The 20,122-nt window shown below is 33.3% G+C and overlaps 1 protein-coding gene across 1 annotated transcript in view; it reads left to right on the top strand.

Annotated features, from left to right (window-relative positions):
* Window positions 1-16,634, top strand: part of LOC117217749 (potassium voltage-gated channel protein Shaw) — a 111,399-nt gene extending 94,765 nt beyond the window's left edge. The window contains exons 6-7 of the mRNA XM_033465609.2: window positions 13,030-13,203; window positions 15,153-16,634. Of these exons, the coding sequence (XP_033321500.2) occupies window positions 13,030-13,203; window positions 15,153-15,398 (420 nt within the window). The 3' untranslated portion in view covers window positions 15,399-16,634. The remainder of the gene's footprint in view (window positions 1-13,029; window positions 13,204-15,152) is intronic.
* Window positions 16,635-20,122: the final 3,488 nt, after the last annotated feature.

Genomic DNA, 20,122 nt, shown 5'->3' on the forward strand with positions numbered 1-20,122 from the left:
TTACTACAAATGGCCTCAGGAACCCCTCATTTCCCGGAAACACCATAATTTTGGGTCACCCTGTATAATAAGCTGTACGTATTTTTTGTGTATGTTTTTATAAACACCGCAAGTGGATTAACCAGTATTGGCATTATGCAGACAATGTTCTCATTAATATTAAGTTTGATGAAGCTCGAGCTATGAATTCCGGAATTATTACTGACGACCAGAGAATAAAAATTACATCAGAGAATGAAAATTACATTTTCATTTCATTTGAAATTACGTTACGGAAACATCTCTAAACGACTGGAAATATTTTCCTCACGGGAAGAAGTTTAAATACTCCATAAATTGGATAATAACGTGAACTAGGTCAGTTTTAAAAACTTTTATTTTAAGTTGATCAATAAATCTTGTCCCTAGAACTCTGTTAGCGTAAAAGAGATGACTGGGTGAGAATGTAAAGTGTTTCTACGCTCGACGATATTGATCCTATTTTATTTCATGAACAGAGGATTTAACTTCAGTGGATGTCCTTATATTACAGATAAGATAATGTTGTTAGCAATAACATATTATGAACGTATTAAATACAAAAAATCTCTATACTCTATACTCTATACTATCAGATTTAGATCATTCGATACATTCACGATATTGTACTATTTGAGCCGTTTATTTTGAAAGTGGCAGAAGTCACTTTTTCAAAAAAATCGTCTTAATGATAACACTAATTACAATTGAATGATATCTTTTCATTTATAAAAAAAAAAGAAAGTGACTTATGCCACTTTCAAAATAAACGGCTTATTTATCGATAGGTTACCATCTTAACCAGAGTTGGGCCATCTTCATTCGACTGTCAAATAATGAATAAGAATAAACATGTGCACTTGAAAAATTTGTACGTAGAATAGAAAAGCCTCGATTCCTTGACTGTTACACTTACATGTATTTCTTTCTCATTCGCACACTATACTAACAAATATGAGCTCAACTCGAAACCAACAATATCACTGCCCACATAGATGTTAACAGGTTGTGTGTGTGTGTGTGTGTGTGTGTGTGTGTGTGTTTTGCCTAATTCCGTTACCTTTGCTTATTCTCTTAAGCTCAGTTTCATCAGTATGGTAGTACAATACTTATAATTTAATGAAAAAAGGTTGACACTTTATTCAACATGCCTGTTTAACAATTTTCAAAATTTTCAAGAATCCTTCGAGATTTGTTCATATATCTTTAAAAACTACGACACGTTCAGACACTAAAATTAAAAAAGCACTTCAAAAGATGTCCGTTTCCGCGTGGAGTGACCCTGTAACAGCTAAGAAATAAATTATTTTTTCTTCGCAGAAGTTTTTTCCATAATTCATTTCAATAAAAATGAAATTAAATAAAGAAATAATTATTTCAAGAAACATGGAAAGGATATTTTCTTTTATCAATTAAATTCTTTGAGTTTAATATCATATTTCAAATGATATTAAATTAAAAAAACAGGAATTTACATTAATTTCATATTCGTATGTCAATCTCCCAACCAGCAATCCTATATTTGGAATTTCAGTGGTATTTAAAAAAAAAATGCACATATTTTTCTAAATATATGTGGATATCACGGACACATTTATTAACAGTAAAAGGCGTGATATATTAATAAAAGCATGACAAATTAACAGATATGCACGAAAAACACATGAAATTTACATACCTTGAAAAGTTGTCTAATTGCGGAATACAGAAACACCATTACCAAGTCTCTTGCATTCATTCGCCTGACGAGCCACTACGTGCACGGTCTTCGTGTAAGTGCTTGAGACAGTTCGTGAGATTCTAAAAAATCACATAATTCCATACTTGGGTAAACCACTAAAACTGGTTTTTTTAACCAATTTTATATCCAAGCCTGCATTGAGAATTTAAAAAGTTTTTCAGATTTACGTCAGTTGTACGTATACCTGCTAAAAATTACGTCGACGTAGATGGACACAGTAAGAAATGGCTGGCACTGAAACATGCAAAAGTTTTTAGATTTATTATCGCAATTTAATTTATTATTGCAATTTAAAATATCAGAAATTTTAAAAGAATTTAAAAATGTCAATGTATTATTTTCAATCTGTCAAAACTATTAAAGAAAAAACTTAAATTTTTAGTCTCTATTTTTTACAATTGATGCAACAATCATTTTTTCATAAAAATCCGCCGTTTATTTATTATTATTACACATTAACTATTTATTTATATTATTGTTATTGATCGAAAGTCATAAAATATTGTTATTTTCATTTTCTATCACCATTTAAATATTGAGATTGCAAAAAGTCTCGTAGATCTGTGATTTAACAAAGAAACAATGATACATATGCGCGTTTTCAAGGTTATTTCAAGGTCATCTTGCTTTTTAAAATCATAAACCTACATTTTTGGGACAGATCATTCTTTTAAAGGGCCCAAAGGCAGACAGCCTGACACTATTTTACTTTCGGTCAATTAATGGTAGAGTCATGGGCTAACGTAGCCTCATTAGGCTATAGTTTCTGTTGACGGACAAACTCCAGATGATTTCGGGCATCTCGAAGTTATGCGGATACTTTATAGGACACATTCGTTGACACATGTTCAGAAAGTTAGGAATCTTTAAGTACGACAGGCGACCTTAGGTCGTACCGCTTCCTTAAACAACAAGGATGGTTTTCTTGAGAGATCTGGCCACGGAGAGGGGAAGATAGGGGTGCTTTTTGGTAAGAGGACTGTGATTGATCGCACAGCATTTACCCTAGAACCATCGAGACAAACGTTCCTTGCATTAACTAAAAATATTGCTAACATATATTTTTTTATTTCAGAATCATATTTTACCTAAAAAAATGCACAACTTTTGCTCGAAACTTTTGTTCAATATTTTTTGAGATACTTAGCAGATTTTTCATGTTTATGTCAATGATAATATTGTTTTTCTATTAAAATGACAACGTTACCTACTTCTGGAAGGTATTCAGTTCATTTAAAAACATTATAAATATTAAGAAAAAAAATGTTTCAAGTGCACTGTTTTAAGTTGAACATGGTCCTTAAATAAAAATTGGTAGGAAAAAGCCAGATGACCTTGAAATAACCTTGAAAACGCCCACGCATTGAAAAACTGTTTGACTCTACACTCGAAATACGATATATACTAACATGTGTTAGTTTGTTGTTTTTTCTAAATCACGTGTCTACGAGATTTTTTACAATCTCAACTTAAATGGGTCACCCTGTGTACAACTGTCGTAAACCTACAAAATGTATTTTTCAACTTTTCGGCGGAAGCCCGCGCACGGAGAAGTTGTAAAAGAGGAACTTTAATATTTCCATCGCCACTTGAAACTTTTTCAAAATTTCTTCTAAAAATCATCCGGTAAACTAATCCTTTAAGCTTCTGAAAACAGCTGAAGTGGTTTGGCCGACTTTAGAAAAAAGTTATCCCGTGTATAATGATGCGCCGATATTAATGTCGGTCACTGTATATCTTTAAAAGATGCTTCCCCAAAACGTGTCACCTTTTTCATCCATCGTGCATTCTAACTTTCTTGCGACACACTTTCCGACTCCATTCACGGTGGTAAAAATGTTCCTAGCTCAAATTGGGTGTACCGCAGCATAAAACATATTAACGTACACACGTGCTAGAAAAGTTTGTGCGGTCGGTAAAATTTTCTTTTTCATCGGATTAAGTTGCTCCGCGACTGACCGAGATTGTACACAATGAGTATGTGCCACTGAGGACGCAGGATCGGAAGTTTATTCAGAAGCGACGCGTACAATTTCCATACTCGGTTCTCGCCAATTTCAAACTCTCCGGGACAAGAAGTTCCGTTTGCCAAAATTTTTAACACGCTGTCCGAAGTCTGTAAATACGTACGCGTATACGAAACTGGCGTGGTCATGGTATCCAATTAATAAGCACCGGGAAACGTTTCCATTGTTTTCTCGGGATTATTAACGTGTATCGGAGCCTCGAGCCGGAAACTCTTACGGCGTATTTCGGTACTCGTAAGTTTAAGACAGTTCAGAAATTCCTTTACGAGAGCTCACCGCGGAAGTTCTTTGGAAAACAACGTGAAAATTAAACGCAGGAGTTGTGTTTCCCTTCTGGTTCTTCTTGACCTTTCAAAACTATATTCCACTTCTTCCTGGGAAAATTAATGAAGCGAAAATGGCGCGAACGCTACTTCGCCTATTCGAAACCGTATAGAGTTCGCGGTGGAAATATTTCTGGACTTCCGCGTGCAGGTGTGTATGCACTTGTTGAATCGGCGGGGGACATTCGGATGCGACACCATTTTTCTCTGCAAAACGCGTACACGTGTTACTCTACAGGACAGTTTACGATATACTGTAAATTCTCCGCAATTGTCCCCCAGCTTGTAAACAAAAATGGACAATATGGGTAGAGGAAATACGATTATTCGAGCCTCGCGACACGTTTTTATAATTGTTGACAATCGGCGACTATAAAAACGAGCTGCGAGGCTCGAATCCTCTTCCCAAATTATCCATTTTTGCTTAGAAGCTGGGGGACAATTGCAACCGTGTAATATCACTGCATCTAGATATTGCATGACGTGAACATTTGTCGACGTATTGTTGAAAATTTTTCTATTTCAATTGTAAATTTGTCTTTCGTCTTATATCTTGGCAGACAATAGTGCGATTCAGACGAAGTTTTGGACGAATGAAATAAATCTTTTTTTACCTACTCACTTATAATTTAAATTATATGTTGATGTCTTTTAAAAGAGTACAAATTTGTTCACAATAGAAATATATGGGGAACACAAAAATTAACATCTCATCTTTTTCAGGGCACAATAAGTCGATTATAAACTGTTTCGTATATTTTGTTAAATATTTTGTGTTCGCTATATATTACTATTATGAAAAAATTGACACACAGATATTAACTTCTCATTTGTTTAAGGGCACAGTAAGTCGAGTAGGAACTATATTTTCTTAAATATTTTGTGTGTTAATTACTGAGCCCTTCCTACACTACGTTTATCGAAAACTGGCAGAAAATGTAAACAGATCATTCACGTGATCGGTGCCGCGGTTTCAGCTAAGTGGCTGTTAGACGTCGATACTCAGGGACGAATTTTAGAAGATCTTCACCGAGGGCCCTTGCTTGTGAGGTAGTCGGGAAAAGCGATGTAATTACTGTGCTTCAATTACTAAGATCAGTTCTAGGTAAACACTGAACTTCAAAAATTGTAAGTGCTTCGTGCGTTAAAAATGAAAAAAGAACATGAAATATTCCGTATTCAACTATGTAGCATAATTTATTATATGCTTCATTATATACGAAATTATTTAAAAAAGGACAGCAAATCACGTGTAGCATTATTTAACGCTTTACTCGTTTTGTTTCGGTTTATTATGTAAAAGAGGATTTTTAAGCACCTGTTTCGAGTGACTCGAAAGTAGTCACTTAGTAATTACTAATGTGAACAAAAAGTTCTCGCATGTAAATGCGCGTAAGAAAACAGTGCTATGACAGTGCGGAAATGTAATGTCATGCAAACGATGCTTGTAAGAGCCTGTTTTAGTAATTCAACTGAAACATAAAGAGAATAACTATTTTTCTATTTGACTACATAATTCTATATATATTCGACTAACATCATAACTTTTTTAAAAGTAGGTCAAATAACTTGAATTTTCGGATGTTAGAGTAGACTACTTTATTAGACATTGTATAAACAAATTTTTTCAAAAATTGCAATTTATTGAAATGGCGAGAAAATGGAAACCTCACGTTGTTTAACTTTTTATTAGAGCCTTCAATGAAAATAAAAAGAAAGATCCGTTTTGTAGGCATTCGACGATTTGTACGCATGATCAAAATTTCATCGATATTGATTGATGCAGAGTCAAGCCACAGGTATTGAAAGAAGTAAGAACTTCCATATTTCTTAGTTATCGATCGAATCTGTCGAAAAAACATAAAAAATCTGTGATTTTCACAATCTTTAATTATTTGTAACTTGTAACAACGTCTACCGATTTAAGTGAAATTGTATATATAAAATTATAATCGTGTAAATCGCGCATAAATCACCGAGACCTACAAAAAGCGCATTTATCAAATTTTCATTCTAGGCTGATAAAAGTTTGAAAAGAAATCTGCTTAGACATTACATATTGAACTAGTCCTTCTAACATCTCAAAATAATTAGAGATTTTTGGTCCAATTTTAGAGAAGATATTTCATATTTAAGAGGAATTTAATACTTTTGCGAGTCACTATATGTGTACACGTTATGTTCATACTTACATATAAGAACATCAATACAAATACCTGTATTTCTTTCCTAATTTTATGGATCGATTACTTTAGATCGTATTATACTTTTAACTCCGCGGATTTTATGCATTTATGGCAACTGAGAGTATGTGAAATACAAAGCTATAAAGACTTTAAACGAATTTAAGAATACTGTTATATTATCATTGATGTATTGACATAATTGAACGAAGAAATATTTCTTATTCTGACTTTTGTTTCTTGTAGTTGCCGTGGAGACATTTTATTTTAACATTTGAATGACGGACATTTTTGAAGAAAATGTAACAGGTTATGTTTAGGTTGATTAATAATTCTGTCTATCAATTTAGACAACATATTTTGTAATGCACTTCTTTCATGCACGTTAGTTTTTGCATAGACCTTAATGAAATGTGTGAAAAATGAATTGTCAGAAACTAAATGGGTAAATAACAATATTTATATTCCCGAACCCAGCTGTTTGAGTGTGAAGAACCCATAGTCCATTTATAAAGCAGTTATCGAAATCAATAAAAAAACACACAAATCTAATAACAATTTAACTTTATCAAGCAATAATTCAATGATCAATGCGATTTCTTTGACTTTTATTAATTGAGAGAGGTTTTTTCATCGATGTTATTAACGAGCATAACCATTCATCGTCAAATTGCTGACATTTTCACAAAATTGCCATTCCAAGCTCTTTGGCCGTATCGTGTTGTTGATTTATTATGTAAAACCGCTTAAGGGAGTGTTCCAATTCAGAGTCATAAATTTTCACCAATATATCAGATAAAGAATGGTTCGGTTTTTATAGGTGAAATGTTTCAAAATGTTCTATACATGCTTGGCTGTATTTCAAGATAGCAAAGTATGAATTGTATACAACTATATTTTGCATGTTGAATCACTAGCCGGTCGATTGTATCACGACATAGGAAGCACACCGTGGACATATAATATTTTTCTATCTCTTAAAAAGTGTATTTTGCCCCATTCGTAAATTGATATTATTGAAGGGGATATTAATATTTATGAATGAGGCAGTCAAATAAAAAAGAATAATGCCAGCATAATTTCTTCAATATTCTTCACACATTCTGAAATAAGGATGAATAGCGTTTTTCTTAAAATTATCACTGTAATGTAGTGAAATAAAATTCGGAAGTTCACGCACCGTGGCTTGTTCATTGATTCGAACGCAGCACGGAGCCCCCCATCTTCTATCGCGCTCCACGGTCGAAGCACGTTTCACTCGATCGATCGACCACGTTGTAATTCACGCCTTGACCTCTCATTGGTCAGTATTTTTCGTTAATAATTCGTAAACAAAGCCGCAGATTGCATTTTCGCAAAAGAAAAAGTTACTTCAAATGACCTCAGCTACCCCTCATTTTCGGCTATTAAAATAATTGTGGAACACCCTATATAAAGGTTGACCCATTTAAACCAATACAGTCAAATATCTTCGAAACCCGCGACGATACTAAAACATGTTTTAAACGAAATTTAAATGGTTTTAAGGGGAACGTAACCTGATATTAATAAAATTTTTCTAGATGAACGCGTCGAGGCCATACGAAGGTCAACTTTATTGTTTTAAATTGAATCATATATTTCTTATTATACTAGCCGATTGAACTCGTCATTCAATTCATAAAAACAGTAAGATATATATTGCGAAAAATCATCGGTTTAAAAGGTATTTTAATTTGAATATCTTTTAGAGACCGAGTAAATCTTTGTATTCAGGTTGAAGGTCGTATTTTTGAACACCAACTTTAGATACGTGAGTGCTAACACTATATGCATTTCTAAAATTCAAACGTCTTCTAAACCAATAATTTTTCGCAATAAATGCCTTAGTATTTTTATAAAGAGGATAATGAGCTGAAACGAAATATATGATTCCATTTCAAAAAATAAAGTTGACCTTATGTCCTCGACGCGTTCACCTAGAGCAGTGCTTGGAATGCTTCGGAACGCAACATTGGACTCCGCCTCCTGATTACGCGTTGCTTCGATCGAATACGGAAGCAACGCGGGAAGCGAGACGCTGTGGCGGTAGGTCAGGAGGCGGAGCTCAATGTTGCGTTGTCAAGCATTCCGAGCACTGACCTCGAGAAATCTTGTTAATGTTAGATTACGTGCCTCCTAAAACAATTCAAATATCGTTTAGTATCATCAACATTTTTTAGTATTATCAACGATTTCAGAGATATTTGACTGGAACGATTTAAATGGGTCATCCTGTACATAACTAAATAGTCAAGATGCGTTAAAAATTTTATAATTGACCTTGGTTGACTTACTTTTCTTATTATTTCGTTTAATATTCCTTGTATTTTATTTGCACTGACACAGTCTCGGTTCTAGGTGTCATACTTCAACTAAAAGAATAAAAAATGATATTCTCGAGATAAAAGATTTTTAATATGAAACAAGCGTGTACGCAAAATTACAATAAACTTTTGGAAGGGCAATTATGAGAAAGATGTCCCATTCATAACGATTCGGCATGTTTTCTCCGTAAATTTAGTAAATAAATTGAATGCCTAACAGATAGTTAAATGAACATTAACCCTCGTGTTCCGGTAACAGGGTCTCTAGAGAGCTTTCTATTTTATCGACATTAACGAAGTTGTGTGTGTCAGTGACTTAATACTGTTCCATATTGTGCACTTCACGTGGGCGTTTGTTAGTGGAACGTCGGTGTAGGTCGCGGTAGACTCTGCTAACGTAGAACGAATGACCACAATCCGATGCTTAAAGGAAAGATACCATTTCATTGTTCTTCAAGAATTTCTTCTCAAGAAATTAGTCACTAGTAACGATAATTCGGAAAGGCATCGAGAATTTACCAAAAATTATCCTTTGTGGTGCTATACTGGATACGATAACGATTTCTAACTATACTAAGTAAAACAGAAAATGTAGTAAATGTAAACAGAGTGTTCATGTGATCGGTGCTGCTGTTCGAGCTGAGTTAGAGCTGAGTTGTTGTTAGACGACGATGATCAGAGAGGAATTTTAGGGGACCCGAGGGCCCTTGTATGCAGAGCAGCCTCATGCAGAAGGGCCCCAAAATTGTGATTCGGCCCGGGCCCGATCACGTGTCGCTAGCGTGCAGCTGTTTATATTTCATGCCAGTACTCGTTGAACGAAGTATAGCTACAAATGTGTACGAATACATTCTCATCATCATCTCCATGTTCCTTGCACACACACACACACACGCGCGCGCGCGCGCGCACGCACACACACATAGCAGCTCTCCCTTAACTGTAGAATTTTTATACTATCTGCGGAGATCTCGACGATAAGCGCTTGACATCTCGTTTGCAGCATATCATTTTTATCTAAATTGACCTTCGAAGGAAAAAAGTGTTGCGCCAACTTCAATATTTATTCTTGCTTTTTACTGTTAAGTTCAAAAAGAGTACGTGCTTGCTTGGAAAACTAATGGATCATGAAACTTAAAGGTGTGACGACACTTCGGAACGTGCCTTTGCTCTAATCACCCGGAGGTAATTTCGTTAAGAAATTGTTGTTTCCTTTTATTCCTCGTTAAGTAATTTTATACAGGACCTCGATAGTATGACAGAGTATGGTAAAAGAGTTATAATTGACAAAGCAATTCAGTTACAATTAACTTCAGCAATTTAAACAGTTAGCAATATATCAGCAGTTTTATAGCTTCAGTAATATTAGTTTAACAATAATAATATTAGTCTCCAAATAATATTAGGAAAATGGCTTCGTTCGTTCCTTACTGTTTTTTAACCAATTTAATTAAAATCAATTCACATAAAAAAGTAAATTAATTGTAATTTTAATTTGACCCTCTATACGGGGTGTCCCATTTGAGTTGACATTGTAAAAAATCTCGTAGACACTTGATTAAAAAAAAACAAACAAACTGACACGTGTCCTTTAGTATTTCGAATGGGGATTCAAATGGCACCACTAATTTTGTAATGTTTTCGAGGTTATTTCAAAGTCACCTCGTTTTTTCTATTATAAACCTTTTATTTCGGAATCATATTCTACGTAAAACAATGCTCAACTTTTGTTTGAAACATTTTTTTGTAATATGATGTTCTTAAATGAAATAAAATACCTGTACGTTGTCATTTTAATAAAAAAAAACAAAATTATCCTTGACATAAACATGGAAAATCAGCTAGAAATCTTAAAAAATATAGAACAAAAGTTTTGAGCGAAAGTTGTGCATTTTTTTACGTAGGATATGATTCTGAAATAAAAAATATATGTTAGCAATGTTTTTAGCAATGTCCTCTTACCAAAACGCGTCCCTATCTTCCTCACTCCGTGGCCAGATCCCTCAAGAAAACCATACGGTAAGACCTGAAGTCGCCTGCCGTACTTAAAGATTCCTAACATTCTGAACATGTGTCAATAAATGCGCCTCATAAAGTATTCTCTTAATTTCGAGATGTCCAACATCATCTGGAGTATGTCCATCTACAGAAACTACAGCCTAATGAGACTACGCGAACCCATGACCCATAATTGAACCAAACCAAAATATCATCAGGCTATCTGGCTTTGGTTAAATAAGCTGTCCCAAAAATATAGGTTTATGATAAAAACATGAAGATGATCTTGAAATAATCTTGAGAATGCTCAAACATTAAAAAATTATTAGTGCCATTTAACTCTCCACTCAAAATACTAAAAGATATGTGTGAGTTTATTTTTTTTTTAAATCACGCGTCTATGAGATTTTTTACAATCTCAATTTAAATAGGACACACTGTACATTAGAATGCGGTCTTTCATATCTACTTGAAATAACAAAATTACTAAAATTACTTTCCAAGCAACCCAATAATGTCAATAGTAAGAGAATTTGAATGATTACGGAAAGAAAACTCCTTAAAGAAAAAGAAGTCATATCAATTACCAAATTCGTGCTCAATATCTAGAGTTGAATTATTGGTAATTTTGTATATAATCGATCCATAAATTTACACATTTCAGTGGATGAATAACATGATTTTTGTGTGAAGGACCTCATCGTAAATGATGATTGCATGAATATCATTAATGCAGCTGAAAATAAACGCTAATTTGCTGATGGGTTATAAATATGAAACGTATTGTGCCAGCAATATTTTATCGGAGCCGACGAATTGAAATCGTTGTAATAACGAAACCAAAACAATTAAAATTCTTTCATGTGTGTGCACTGTGATTGCGAATGAAACAGTCTACAACGTTACGATCGACAGAACGTACATTTCAATCGTCAAGAATCGCAATATTCGTGTGAATACGTTAACCAAACATCCTTACTACAATTTTCAGCACTAGATTGATTCTAATGTTACAGTAAATTCTCTGCAATTGTCCCTCAGCTTGTAAACAAAAATGTACAATTTGGGAAACCGCAAGGATCGAATAATTGTATCTTCTCTTCTCAAACTGTCCATTTTTGTTTAGAACCTAAGGGACATTTGGAGAAAAATTATTGTGTATCGACTTTTGGCATAGTTCTGCTACCATGGTACCGATGTCAAACTTTTAATAGTATTAGCATACACTAGACGTCAAAGTAAAAAATTAAATGATCCCCAAAAGCATATCTTGTATAATTAATTTCTCTTCGAAGTGCATTAGGTTCGTTAAATTTTAAATGTAGTATAATTTAATATTACAATTCAAAAAACGTTGAGTCCAATTCACAGTTCGTGGTACATTCGACTAGATTAGTATCATAATGCCGTAAGTCAAATTTCGTAAGTCAAAATATCTCTTAAAATGTAATCTATAGTGTGCCCAAAAAGTTACTCAAAACCGGGAAATAAGGGGTTCCTGAGGTCATTTGAAGTAACTTTCTCCTTAGCACAAATGCAATCCACGGCTTTGCTTACGAGTAATTAACGAAAAACAATGACCAATGAGAGTCGAGATAAGCTGGCGCCACACAGCCGGACTAATCAGCGGACGGAGCCCAGTTACACCTTGTTGAACACCATCCAGAAAGTTGATTTCAAATCTGAACAATTCTGAATTCTGAATTCTGAACAACCTAATATTGGACCCGAGGTCAAATAGACGAAAAAAGTTCATATAAACTAATATCCGAAAATGTTTCATTGAAAGATATAAGCTTTTAAAGTTATTTATGATTTATTGTGGCAGTTATAAGAAATGTTCGAAAATTCCTATCAAATGTAACATCTCTATTGGAAATAATACTAAGTTCATTTTGTAAACGCTATTCAATAAAGCATTTCCAAACACAAATTGATTTGAACAGTTTTCATCTATTTTACCCCAGAAACACATACTATAAGTTTGGTCCCAACCTTTCTGGACACCTTGTATAGTTTGTTTGAAAACAATTTGAATTTATAGTTTGTTTGTTTGAAACGAACTTTTCTAATAAGCAAATACATAATTTACCAAAGCTAGTGCACGAGTAAAAATTTATTCACTCTAGTTTTCATGCCACTTGCTCTGCTTGTTTTCCTCTCACTGTTTCACTGTTGTTCCATCTTTCAGCGCTACTCTTCCCTCTATTTTACTCGTTCTTTCTTATATATTTTTACTTATCGTTTTTCCTCTTCCCATTTATTTTGTTTTCCTCTTTAGTTCTTCCATTAAGGATTCGTCTCGTCGTCTGTCCCAATATTTCGCATAAAAATTTATCAACAAATTTACGTTTGTCGAAGATCTGTCGTTGATTTCGAATTGTTTGTCCATAGGCTCGCAGCAAATTGCCGAAGCAGAGACGAAGAGTGCTGCCAGCAGAATTACCAAGAAGATCGAGAGGCTCCCTGTATCAGGTACCAAACAATAATCAGCATCTTCTTCTCCCGAATCATTCGAACAGGCCAAGAGCAGCCACTATGGGATTAGAGAATGTTCTGCATTTACAGGTATTATACAATTAAATTTGTAAGTTCTAACCACCGTTACCGTGCATTCCCTCAAATATCACGTGACTCCATCCGTGACGTCACCAGTGGTGTCACGTGAGATTCGAAGTAACGCACAGCAATGGTGCTTGTAACCCTGGTTGCCAGATTTCGGTATGAGATTCCAGATTGGTAGAGTGGGTCATTCAGTTTAGTTTTGAAAAAGTTATCGCGTTTTAAAAGGTGTACGAACACTTTTGTGGGCCACTGTACATCAGTGAAAAGTATTAACATTTCCCAGTCGTTCTTATCGAAGGGAACGTTTTAATTGTTCAAAGAAATGTTTTCCTTATATCAATTTTCGTAAACATACACGGTCTAGTTAGAAATTAAGTAATTGGCGATCATATGTGTCCATAATTATGAAAGTGGTCTAAGTCATATATTTCTTGTGTGTTTCGAGATATTTAATGAATCGCATTTGAATAAATTAAAAAATATTTTTATATTATGCGACATTTTAATTTATAATTTTATTAGTCTTGATTAATGGAAATTTATTATAGATATGAAATTTTGTGTGAATTTCATAGGAAAATGTTGTTTTTAAAGCTTGAATTGACTTAGACCATTTTCAAAATTAACTGAATGTCCTATATATATATATATTATTTTTCAAGAATGTCCTATAATTGACTTAAAGTAATAAAAAATTGTGATTTTTATTTGAGCCGTTTATTTTGAAAGTGGTGTAAGTCCAATGTCATCGAAAGAAATTGTAAGTGGCGTTGCGTGGGGTATTTAGACAATACAAGCTCAGATTCGGCATTTTGAATTTCTTTAAAAAAAAGAACTTATACCACTTTAAAAATAAACGGTCCATTTGAAACAACAACTTTAACGAAATAATTCATAAACATTTATCAATCATTTTTAAAAAGTAATCCATTTTTATCATAATTTCGAGTTTTTAAGATCTTTAAAATGTTCCTGAAAAACTGGAGGGATGTATGGTAGTAAATACATAAGATCTTTATGTTTTTCTTCCGTTACTGGTTAGTGGTGTTGTATAATGGAAGTAATTGAATATTTTCGTATATTTTTGGTCTTCCTCTTTTAGGTGAAAGATCCAAAACTTGGAATTCAGAATCATCTAAAGAAGTCTTATAAAACATTTTATAAGGTTCATTTTTCAAGAATCTCATCCATTGAATTTTTAGCCAAGAGACAGATTCGCCCGCGGTATTTTTTACTCTCCTTGTTATTGATTTTTCAAGTGATTTCGTTGAAATAAAATCCGGCTGCGACATTCGTTTGATCGAAAATGTATTTCTTTTTCTACAATTTTTGATCAATTCATAGTAATGTTCAGGATTGTATAAGTAATTTGCTTTTTTTATTTTCATCTCTATCAAACCAAAATCACGGTCATTCGGTAGAAAGAAATGACCCGATACCAAAAATTTGTGTGTGGTCTATCGTTTCAATATTATTATTCGATGACTGGGCAATTTTTTCAGCCATGTCAATGCTACTTTAATATTGCGATTTTGGCCTGAACAAGCATCACTGTAGGCTATTACGTGTTTTTGAGAAGCTAAGATATCCTCCACGCGGTATTTTCAAGTTATGTTTATATAATTTCTTTAAATTGTTGACTTAGACCACTTTCATAATTAACACTAAATGAATTCCGTATAACGTTGTAATTACAACTACTATCTGAAGGTTCATTTTTGACGATATCGTAAAAATTATATTGAATAAATTTAGTTTAAAATCATATCGTGTGAAATAAGTGATACATTCATTTTTTTTTTAATTTTGACTTAGACCACTTTCATAATTATGGGCATATATAAGAAGGTTTCTCAATTATGACTAAGATAAATAATTGATGTGTTTTGCACAATTGCATTAATTATGGAACTTAGAATTTAATTAATACAGATTCGATATTTCTGATGCAGCCTAATATCGTGATTAATTTACCGAGGGACTCAGTCGTTTCGGGAACCATTAATTCTGAGGGGACAGACTCTGTTCGCCTCGCCACCAACAATCCTATGAGAAATGGTAAAGCAGTTGACGCGGTAGCCGACGATTCCGTACAAGAGGACGAAAACAAAAACGATGATTCGCGTGTGGTAACATGTAAACATCTCCCGCCGGCTTATGTTATCGAATCAGATAATACGAAACCGACCGAAAATTAGTAATCAAGATAGGGTATCTTACTCTACTTCCCCTGGTTACACTGTGCCCTTACACTAATTTCACTTATATTTAAAAACTACAAAACATTGTGTTTTTTAAATAAAATTCGATCTGTAATTTTCATAACCAAACCGAAACTTTAACATATTAACACTAGATTTACGGAACACAAGAAACAGCTGTTTTATATTAGTTTATAAAACTAACAATAAGACATTTATTCTGATTTTTAACAAGTTAAAACAAACAAATTAAACAATTAGTGACCCGTCATTTTGACGGATTCCGTAAATCTAGCGTTAAGATCTGTAAAATGTGGAAACTAGTCTTTTACATTTCTCATAATAGTTTGATTTGTTGTTGCCTTGATCTTGTTGAAAGACTTGAGAAACACGTTGCAAATAAAGATGACAAAAATATAAAAATGATGCTAAAATTGCGTTACATCTTACCTTACTTTCTTGGTTGTAACACATGTATATTCTTTCCTTTCTTTTAATAATATTGTAAATATTGCAATGTATGTGTGTAATAAATTATGCTAAATAATTTAGTACGAGACATTTCACAGTTTTACATTTTTGTCAGAGGATTATTTACCTAGAACTGATCACAGTGATTCGAGCACAGTAATTAGATCGCTTTTCCTGGCTATCCTGCATGCAAGGGCCCTCGGTGAGGGTCCTCTAAAATTCGTCCCTGAGCATCGCTATATAACAGCCACTCAGCTGCAACCGCGTTACCGATCATATGAACGTTTTGTTTACACTTTGTGCCAGTTTTCCATGAACGTAGTATAGGAAAGGCTCAATAACTCACAGTAATTAACTTTTCATCTTTCCGAGGGTACAGTAATTTGTTCGAAAACTGTTTTGTATATTTTGTTAAATCTTTTGTGTTTTTTATATATTTCAGTTATAAAAAAATTCGAATTTATTTAAAAGACATCAACATGTAATTAAAATGTTTTATGATGTGTGATATAAAACGTCATTATAAAGGGCACACATTTATCCTACGAACTATCTTGAATTAGATGGTTATCTTGAAACTGAAATTGGAACCCGACATTTACACTTAATTATCGAAACAGAATATCATTGTACAAAATATTATCATAACATCTGTACTAGACTTAGCACGAAGTTACTACTAATGGTTAAGTTATAATTAAGTTTGTAAGTAAATAATGTAAAGTGAAACATTTTATGAAATAAATCATAATTTAATGTAAATTTATAGATTTATAAATGTTGCAACAATAAAATAATAAAAAATGTAAGTATCGATGTCAATTATTGTATTTTCATAGCACATGTCTTAATGCATGACAAAGGAAGTCAATTATCATTCCATCCACAAAATATTATTATTTTCTACGCAATATGAATGTCTACAAGTTAATACAAACTCAAGTGTAATAAAATTAAAAATTTACTTGTACTAAAATTTTTCAAAATAATTATCAGCTTTACATTCAATGAATCAAAATCTATATATACAAATCAGTCACGTGGAATTGAAACACAAAAAGGAAATTTTTATTAGACAATGTTAATCACGATAGTGTATTTTATTAAAATATAGTAGTTAAGCTAAAATAAGAGATTCTTGAATATGAAGACTAGATTTAGAAGCTATTGTATACAGGGTGTTCACGTTAACACTAGACAGCGTTTTTCTTGCAAACAGTAAACAACAGAAAAATATGAAAAAGGAGAAAGTTATATCTTCTTTTGCAAGCAATGTAATAGCGTATGCATTTCTTTTCTATCTGCATTATTTCTCAGAAATGATGGTGACATTCAATTCTTTAAATGGAAATTTTTTAATTCGTATACAACATAATGATCTCCAACGTCACACGTTTCCTCGTTCTTAAAATAATAATGCAGACGGATAAAAATTACGGACTTTATTACATTACCTGCAAAAGACAGTACATCCATTTCCGCTTTCATTTTGTTCTACTGTTTATTATTTGCAAGGGAAACGCTGACTAGTGTTAGGGTGATGTATTGAAGACACTGAGTGATCAATCGTGGTGGAATAAAAATGAAAGTAGGTGAAACGGGATATAATAGCACGGCACGTGCTTACATCCATACTGTCCTGAAAATATTCACATCTCCTCGCACAATTCGTAACAGATGTCTGCACTTTGTTTATGTTTCGCTCCGTGGCAGAGTAAATCTTAACCTATTTCCCTTGAAATTATCCTTCCTTCGGAATAAAAGTTCTGTCCTTCTCCTCCTCGTCTCCCACCTCATCCCCCTCATCCATACAATAATGTTCGATTCAATAGCACGCCTCGTATTTTACTGGGATTACAATGGAAGGCGCATAGAACTTGATTCAGTATTTCCAGAGTTCGTTTCCTCCAAAAGATCTCTCTGGCAGCCTCTCCCTTCTTTCGAGTTTGTTGAAAATTATGAGCTTTTTCTCAATGGAAGGCTCGATAGCATCCGGTCACATTGTAGCGTACGACAAAAATAATGCTGGCTTTCTCGTCCGATTTTAAAGTTGCATAAACTGAGCTGAATCCAGGAAGTCTGTGTTACGTGGTACATATAATGTGTACACGTTTATTATAACATTATGAGTATTTTCGTGGAGGTGATGTCTGAACAATTGTACTTTCTCGAATTAATTACCCTAAATCGAATTGAAAAAATTTAATTTAATTTCTTTTCAAATTAAATTTAATTAATTAATTAATTAATTTTTAATTTAAATTTAAATTTTCCATTGATCCGGTTTATTTTGATAAAATCAGTTAAATTAATTATACACAGAAATAGAAATTTATTGTATATTGATAAAGTTTGCCGAACGCTTTATTAGAGAAATTTTTATAAAATTTCTATCGGTGAGTATAAAAGGTATAGTAGGATAAGATGGTCAAACATGTCCTTTACCAAAATGATTTTTGATTACACTGTTTGTCAATTTATATCTCAACAAATTTTCAGGTCCTTATCCTCACCACAACGGTAATTACAGTGTGAAATTGAATTAACAGATTATGATTTATTTCTTCTTTATTTTACTCGATGGAAAATAATAACTATTTTTTCAAAATTTTTGAAAACTTCCGAATACTTAAAAATGCTAATTTTATATTGTATATGTATATTATTACAATAATAGTGTTTTCGTGTAGTTTTTAACCTGTATTTTTTTAGAACTTTTGAAGGGGACACACGTGAGAAAAAACATTAAAAATCGTCGAAAATTTGAAAAAATGCATTTTTTTTAAAATTGAAGTTTGTAAGATACAAAGTTTTGGTGAACTTCTGAAAGAGATCTGTCGCCGATCTAGATGGTGTAAATAATCATTGTTTATGTCGATTCCACTTAATTTCAGACATTAAGTGCCTTTCGACCAAAATCCACACCAAACAGTAACACACTAAACAGTGGGATCCTGCCATCTTCCCCCCTGATCCCTGTAAACACCATCTTGATCGGCGACAGGTCCCCTTCGAAAGTTAACTCGAAAATTAAAATGAGCCTAGTATAAATAAATTTGTTCGGGAACTATTGGGTTGGCAACTAAGTAATTTCCGATTTGTTCAATGAAATAAACATTTTTTTTTTACTTGGAATGAAGATTAATCTGTAATGTATTTTCCATTTTGTTCGATGACCTTTTGCCATCTCTCTGACAACTTGAAAATTCCACGCTCGTAGTAAGTCTGATCCTTTTCGGCCAAAAACTGAGTTAAGTGAGATTTTACAGCGTCATCATCATTAAAAGTTTTACCACGAAGGGAGTTGTCCAGGGATCGAGATAAGTGGTAATCCGATGGCGCGATATCAGGGCTATGTGGTGGGTGTAACATCAATTCCCAACCAATATCCATCAATTTTTGCCGAGTGAACAAAGACGTGTGCGGCCTAGCATTGTCCTGGTGGAAAATGATACCTTTACGATTGATCAATTCTGGTCGCTTTTCCTTGACCGCTGCATTCAATTTGTCCAGTTGATAACATTCACGGATAATAAAAAATAACATAATAATAATAATAATAATAATAATAATAATCTTATAATATAACATTACGGATTTACATAAAAATGGGAGTGTGAGACATCTATAACTGCTGGCAATTACTTAGTTGCCAACCCAATAGTTTGTTTCGCGTATTTTATTCGGATATATGCACATTCCCTCAACAGTGTTTGTTGGACCAGGCGGTTAGGTGTCCGTTTACTAATCTTTTTTTGACCCGAATCGAATCCCGCTAGGGTCACATTTCTTTTTTCTTCAATCACATGGTTTATCTCTTTCTTTTAATTATATAATTATAGCAGCGATAATTAGAAACATTTTTAATGCATCTAAAAAATATTTATAATACATTTTAGAAATATTCTATACAAAAATAAGTATTATAGCACTGGAAACATCAGTAATGTTGCAGGTTATAAAATGGAGCGTCGCTCGGATACTTTATAACAGCTCTTGAAACTTTAATCATGTTTCTCTCAGTACGAGATTTTTTAGATAGGGAGCGCACGTATAACTCGATTCACTCAAAATTTGTTGCAAAAGTTGCTAATTAGATTAGATCTTCAGATGCTTTTATGATTTTCTATTAAATATTTTGTTCACTTTCGCGGGTTAGTTTTATTTGTTATGCAGATGCGTTCTACGAATTCGGTTAAAAAGGATATCAAAGGAAAAACAAGAACAAATACACTGTTTAGTTTAAAATT

This window comes from Megalopta genalis, chromosome 4 (genome assembly GCF_051020955.1).
Source record: "Megalopta genalis isolate 19385.01 chromosome 4, iyMegGena1_principal, whole genome shotgun sequence".
Taxonomy (NCBI): Eukaryota; Metazoa; Arthropoda; class Insecta; order Hymenoptera; family Halictidae; genus Megalopta; species Megalopta genalis.